Below are 6,631 nucleotides of genomic sequence, written 5' to 3'. Positions count from 1 at the left end.
AAGCGTACCTCATAGTAATATACGTATACCCCTTTCAAATATAAAATTTAACATTTCGCTGTAACATATAAACAATTGAATATGATGATCTTAAAGCAGCAATAATAACAGGTCATGAAGTATAATTTATTTTATTCATTATATATTTGTCATACTTTCTTTAAAATGTATTTTAGACTACATTCTTCATATTAAACTTTAATGAGTAATACAAAATCTTTGATCAAAATCACAATACATAACAATTAAAGTATTTATGTTAAATGATATTCCGTACTCCATATGATACCACACAATTATTATTATTATTCCTTAATTTGAATGGACGTATGTGCAATAATGCAAGGATATGATATGTTACTATAAATATCACTCCAATACTGGAAATAATCATAATTGCTTACATATTCCTTGTACGTACATAATCACGATGATAACATACTTTATAAGGTATAAATACTGAAATACAATATACTCTAAATATACAATTGGACTATATTCTACTTCTACGAGACAGCTTGAAATAAAACCCGAGTGTATAATAGAAACCTTATGTCGCCGGGGCTTAAGATCAGAGTAAAAAAGCCTAGAGTGGAAACGAGTGTCTCTCTAAACTCTCTACTACCCCCTCTCCTCTTAAACTGCAGCACTTTATTCTCTCTCAAAAAATTCGATACTTTGCCTTGCTCATAACCAGCATAAGAAGAGGAGAGATTACACCCTGCCCTTCTCTTTCTTTATGTTCCCCACATTGTCTTGTTCTTCTTCTCTCAGAATCTCATTGTCATAAATCATAATAAATCATAATACTATATACTTCTTACTTCATTATTTACTGTCTCAATCCCTCTCTTTCCTCTCTTCATTTGTCTCTTGCTATGTTTCTTCTCTTTTGGCTTCCTCTGTTTTTTCCCCTGTTTTCCCCCCTTTTTTCTCTTCACTTCAAATTAGATTCAATGACTTCTGTTTTAACCAATTTCCTAACTGGGTTTTCTTTCTTTGACCTCCTTGCTTAAAACCCAGAAACCAATTTGATTTTAATCCTGTGTTTTCTTTGTTAGCCTTGATTTCTTTCTCCTCATCATTTAAAGGGATAATAAATAATTTTTCCCCCTTTTTCTTTGTCACATTTCTTGTAAAGATCTTTCAATCATTGGTTTAAGAGTGTAATCTTGATTCTTTTCATCAATCTATTATTGGGAATATTGCACATTTTTCTAATTTCTTCTCATTTTCTAACAAATTTGTTGCACAAATAAATTTCAAATTTAAGTACCCTAGAAAAAAAAAAAAAAATCAAGGTTGTGGGAAGTGTTCTTCCTATATGAAGTAGTGAAAACAATGACTGATGGAAGCTCCAAAAAAACCAAGGTTTGTGTGTGTTTGTATAAGAAATGCTCATAAATTTTTCCTCTTTCATTCTGTGAAAATAGATTTATGAGTTTTATTAATTAATTTTTTAAAAAAAAATTTCTGCAAAAATACAGCTTTCATGGCCCAAGACATTGGTAAAGAAATGGTTGAATATCAAGAGTAAAGCTGAAGAATTTCATGCGGATGATGTCTTCAATGAAGGTAAATTTTTACCCCATTTCTTGTTCAATTAAACCCCCAAGAACCAATATTTGTGCTGAACCACCCTTTTTACCAGGGTAAATTTCTGTATAATTTGATGTTTTTCACATTCTTGTAGACTGTGCAATTTCATCCTTATGCAGTAATTTCTGTATCAAAACTGTTGTATTCGATTATTTTTCTGGTTTTATTGTGTCATGTATGAGCTCATATTTGACAGTTAAAGATCCCTAGTTAAGTCCCACCATTTTCCCTTTACAAATGCTTTTTTTCCCTCTCTTTGGGGCTAAGAAATGTGGTTGTTTGATTTCAGAAGTTGAGTGCAAGAATACTATTGCTTTTTAGTACCCTTTTTTTTATGGGTTGTGATTCTTTTTTCAGGTTGTGATGAAGATTGGAGAAGCAATTACAGGGAGAGAGAGGCATGCACTCTAAAGAAAAGCAAAACAGGTTCAGTATCAATGACATTATATTGCTTTTTGGACCACCCTACTCTTTGAATTTCCAAATATATTCCTATTTTCCAAGAATTGCTTTTTCTATTCAAACTTGTGCTTTAATCTCATCATAATTGATCTTGTTCTTATGCTTTTTGTAAATCCTTGTTTTATCAGAAAGATCATATAGGAGGAGTTCTGACCGTGCTCGCCGAATTAAGGTTGATTTTGATAAATCTCAAGTTACTGATGTAGAAAATTATAGGTTAGACACCAAATTTCCACCAAAATGATATAAATGTTTTTATTTTCGTACTTTTGAGAATTATTGTTCATTTTTCTCATTTTTGGTATGGGTGTAGGATATTTGTAGCCACATGGAATGTAGCAGGAAAATCTCCACCTAACCATTTGAATCTTGAAGATTGGCTTCACACATCACCTCCTGCTGACATTTATGTTCTTGGGTGTGTTTTTCATCTTCAAACTTCATATCGAGTTCCTTAAATATTTGCATTTTCTTGTAATGTACAAGCCCTTATTGCTGTTTATTTGGATTTTTAGTTTTCAGGAAATTGTTCCTCTGAATGCTGGCAATGTTTTGGGTACAGAAGATAATGGTCCTGCTAAAAAGTGGCTATCATTGATTAGGACAACTTTAAACAGTCTCCCTGGTTCAAGTGGTTTCTATCAAACACCATCTCCAATCCCTGATCCTATTGTAGAGTTAGAAGCCGATTTTGAGGGATCAACAAGGCAAAAGGCCGCCTCATTTTTCCATCGAAGATCATTTCAGTCACTGAGCCGGAGCATGAGGGTGGACAATGACATGATGGAGCCCCAACCACGGCTTGATAGAAGATTCAGTGTCTGTGATCGGGTTATGTCAGGACATAGGGCTAGTGACTATGATCCTAACTACAGATATTGCTCCTCAGATGAAGAGAACAACAACGAATCACCTGTTGTTCCACATTGCTCACCTATGTCCTATTACAATGGATCTAACCCCGGGGAGGACTCTGAAAGACAAAGAGGTCAGTCTAGATACTGTTTGGTCGCAAGCAAGCAAATGGTGGGAGTATTTCTCACTGTTTGGGTAAGGAGTGATCTAAGAGATGACGTTCGAAATATGAAAGTATCCTGTGTAGGAAGAGGATTAATGGGATATCTTGGAAACAAGGTACTAGAATGTTTTTTTGTGAAAAGTGTGCTTTTATGCTTGGAAGGGTGGTAGGATGAAGCAAGAGCTCTACTGATGCTGGAACTTGACATATAATTTTTGCAGGGTTCAATTTCAATTAGCATGTCTTTGCACCAAACGAGCTTTTGCTTTGTATGTACTCATCTAACTTCAGGACAAAAGGAGGGCGATGAGCTAAGAAGAAACTCTGATGTCATGGAGATACTTAGGAAGACTAGATTTCCTAGAGTTCCTGGCATGGGAGATGAGCATTCCCCTCAGCACATTATGGACCATGAGTGAGACCTCTTCTCAAGTCTAATACTTTTTATTACTTCTTATTTGGTTGCTTTGGCAGATAGCTTAGCAGTTGAGTCATTTGATGTGTGTTAAATTTCATTGCAGTCGAGTCATTTGGCTTGGGGATTTAAATTACCGAATTGCACTATCCTACCGAACTGCCAAGGCTCTTGTTGAGATGAGAAACTGGAAAGCCCTGCTACAGAAGGACCAGGCATGTTTCTGAATTGCAAAGCATCTGGTTCTATCAGAGATTATTTTCTGCATATGCAGAATAATATTTAGTCTGAATATTGAAGTGTTTGTGTTTTGTGTTTTATGCAGTTGCGCATTGAACAGAGACAGGGTCGCGTTTTTGAGGGATGGATTGAAGGAAAGATATACTTCCCGCCTACATACAAGTATTCCCATAATTCAGATAGATATGCAGGTGCTGATACTCATCAAAAAGAGAAACGAAGAACTCCTGCATGGTAAATCTTATGTATATTTTTCTTATTGTATTCTTTCACCTAATGATGCTGATATTTTTTGTACAAACCCAAGGAACATTAAGCAGGATTATATTATAGATGTCTTGTTAATTAATATTATGTCCAATATACATTTGATGACTAGACATGTGAGGATTATAACATCTGATTAGGCTGTTGATTGCCTGTGAAGGTGTGATCGTATCTTATGGTATGGGAAGGGCCTCCGTCAACTATCCTATGTGCGTGGTGAATCAAGGTTCTCAGATCATAGGCCAGTTTACAGCGTTTTTTTGGCTGAGGTAGAGTCTCTCAGTCGAGGCAGAATCAGGAAAAGTATGAGCTGCTCCAGTGCTCGTATAGAAGTGGAAGAGCTTTTGCCTCAAACACCTGGATACACAGGATTCAATTTCTATTAAAGGGATTGATTATCAATCAGGTAATCTCCTTTGCTCTTTTCTTTGAGGCATCTTAATATCACTTTCAAATCTTGAAAGTACCTGAACTTCTGTGCAGAAATACGTGTCGCAAACAATGATAAGGGTGTTCCATGAATAGGTGGACATTACAAAAGAACCTTTGAAAGGTAGGTTACCAAAATAACAAAAGCATTGCAATCACTTTGCAACAATCTAATCTTTGATTTCCTGCTATGCATCTGTTTCATCCTTCTGATGTTGCCAATCGCTTTACACTCCACATCAAATTTTCAACTTAGCATTTTTAGCATGACCCCATCGTTGTACGCACCCTTAGGAGGATACATGCAAATTATAGTACTCATGTCTTTGAATTTAGTTTCTCTTTTCCTCATTAATAGCATATTTGCACAACTTCCTTTTTTCCTCATATTTCACCTATAAGTCAAATTTGTGCCAAATTTCTAAAGATAAGTAACATCTTTGTTTTGGTCCCCCTAATATGTAGGTAGTGGAACTGTTGCAATGGGTAATAAGTATAATGGTTGAAAGTGACATGTTACCATCTTCCTTCCCCCAAAAAAGGTTAGTTCTTTTACTCTTTCTGTTATTGCTGTTATTCTTCTTCCTTCTGTATTTTTTCCCTTTGTCTAATTCTCTTTGTTCTCCCATAATTTTCTTCAGAAATCACAGGTACCCTTAACCTGTTATACTTTGGTGATTCCTTGTTACTAACCCCACAAGTCTGCAACTTACCATTCTTTTCCACTGCCATTTAACCCTTGGCATATGCAGTTATGCACACAGTTTGAATCAAACAATAGCTTTAACGGTAAGTTAAACTACGAATTGGACTAATCCCTGCCAAATTTCACCCTTTTTGTGTATTAGTAACAATTAAGCTAACTTTTGAATCTACTTGATTTTATGCAGGGTAATGTTGGCTCTATTCGAACCTGCCTATGAGCCACTATCGTTTTGACACAGAATTACCATTCTTGTAAAAACAAGTATAGGAGAAGTGGATATGAGATGACAATAACTAGTTAGACTCAAGAAACAGCCCTATTGACATCTCATCACTTGTTAGTTTCCTAACTGTTAGGCAATTAGCCGGACTTTTACAATTTTTAGTGTAGAGTAGATCGAAGATGAACATAATCATTGTAGATTGTTCAATTATATCATTAAAGTACTGTATAAAACTATAGATCAGATTTTAGGAGATGAGGATTTGGGGTGACAATCATTTATTGGACAGAAATACAAAGTAAAAGAGCAAAGAAAAATAATAGGAAAATTTGATTGATCTATGAACTACTTTTTACCCCCTATCCTTTTTCTTTTTTCAGTAGTTGTTCTGATTCTTCTTTTATCTACTACTGTTGATGGTTTTACTGGTTAAGAGAAAAATACAAAAAGAAGTGATTTTTATATTATTTGTCTTCATATGCAAAGCTTTGCTCCAATTTTCATGCTTTGTATTGTAATTTCTTTTTGTAATGTAAGTTAAAATTGATGAAGGTAAAAAAGAATCTACTTATTAAACACACATCATACTCCATGGCTATTGTCAGCTTCTTACAGAGATGTCATTATATGGAGTTATAAGGAGGAGCATAACAAGAACAAAAGAAAAGTTTTACCTTCATTTTTAGGCAGTTGTGTGATAATTTTATCTTTTTTTTTTAATTTTTTTTTTAATTTTTTTTTGGTTATGTTCCAATTTTGAGAATTGACTTTCCAATCTAAAACTTAAGTTGGGACAATTTGAAAGCTAATTTTAGACACGTTGAAATCTTTTCCCTGATTCTATTTACGTCAATCCATTTGTTTGTATATGTTAACAATGCCATTAAGTTTAAGGTTTCCAAATATACCCTTTTTAATGGTTGGTTTTTAATTTCATTGTTATAATGACTAGATATATGAGAGTGAGGGATAACTCAAGTAGTTAGAACTCCCCTCGCGATTCTAAGAGATTTTGGAACTAATTCTCATCACCCACGAGCAAGCTTTTAGAATTTGAGGTGAAAGATGAATAATACCTTATACAAACTTTTCATCAATAAAAAAAAAGTATGGGTTACACAAGTACCACTTACTATAATTTGTGTAGGAAAATGGTGGTAGTAGGAAAACAGGAATGGTAAAATGAAGACAAAAAGAAGAAAAACACCCTTAAAGAATGGGGTTTTGTTTCGAAGGACATGTCGCAGTCTCACTTGCTAATAGATTTTGTGC

General features: G+C 34.4%; 1 protein-coding gene across 2 annotated transcripts; it reads left to right on the top strand.

Annotated features, from left to right (window-relative positions):
• The first annotated feature begins 597 nt into the window (after positions 1 to 597).
• LOC145597449 (type I inositol polyphosphate 5-phosphatase 4-like) lies at positions 598 to 5,700 on the top strand. 2 transcript variants are annotated; one of them, XM_081653622.1, is made up of 14 exons: positions 598 to 1,371; positions 1,488 to 1,575; positions 1,957 to 2,025; positions 2,190 to 2,277; positions 2,375 to 2,479; positions 2,577 to 3,195; positions 3,301 to 3,494; positions 3,601 to 3,709; positions 3,820 to 3,968; positions 4,162 to 4,407; positions 4,485 to 4,558; positions 4,900 to 4,972; positions 5,072 to 5,219; positions 5,321 to 5,700. In XM_081653622.1, exons 1-10 carry the CDS (start codon positions 1,342 to 1,344, stop codon positions 4,385 to 4,387), a joined length of 1,677 nt encoding a protein of 558 aa, XP_081509748.1. In that variant the 5' UTR covers positions 598 to 1,341; the 3' UTR covers positions 4,388 to 4,407; positions 4,485 to 4,558; positions 4,900 to 4,972; positions 5,072 to 5,219; positions 5,321 to 5,700. The 2 variants fall into 2 exon arrangements, with proteins under 2 accessions (XP_081509748.1, XP_081509747.1); XM_081653621.1 differs by having other exon boundaries at positions 4,162 to 4,558.
• Positions 5,701 to 6,631: the final 931 nt, after the last annotated feature.

The sequence above is a fragment of the Chenopodium album genome, chromosome 20 (genome assembly GCF_948465745.1).
Source record: "Chenopodium album chromosome 20, dcCheAlbu1.1, whole genome shotgun sequence".
In the NCBI taxonomy this organism is placed as follows: Eukaryota; Viridiplantae; Streptophyta; class Magnoliopsida; order Caryophyllales; family Amaranthaceae; genus Chenopodium; species Chenopodium album.
This window is presented reverse-complemented; position numbering and strand designations above follow the sequence as displayed.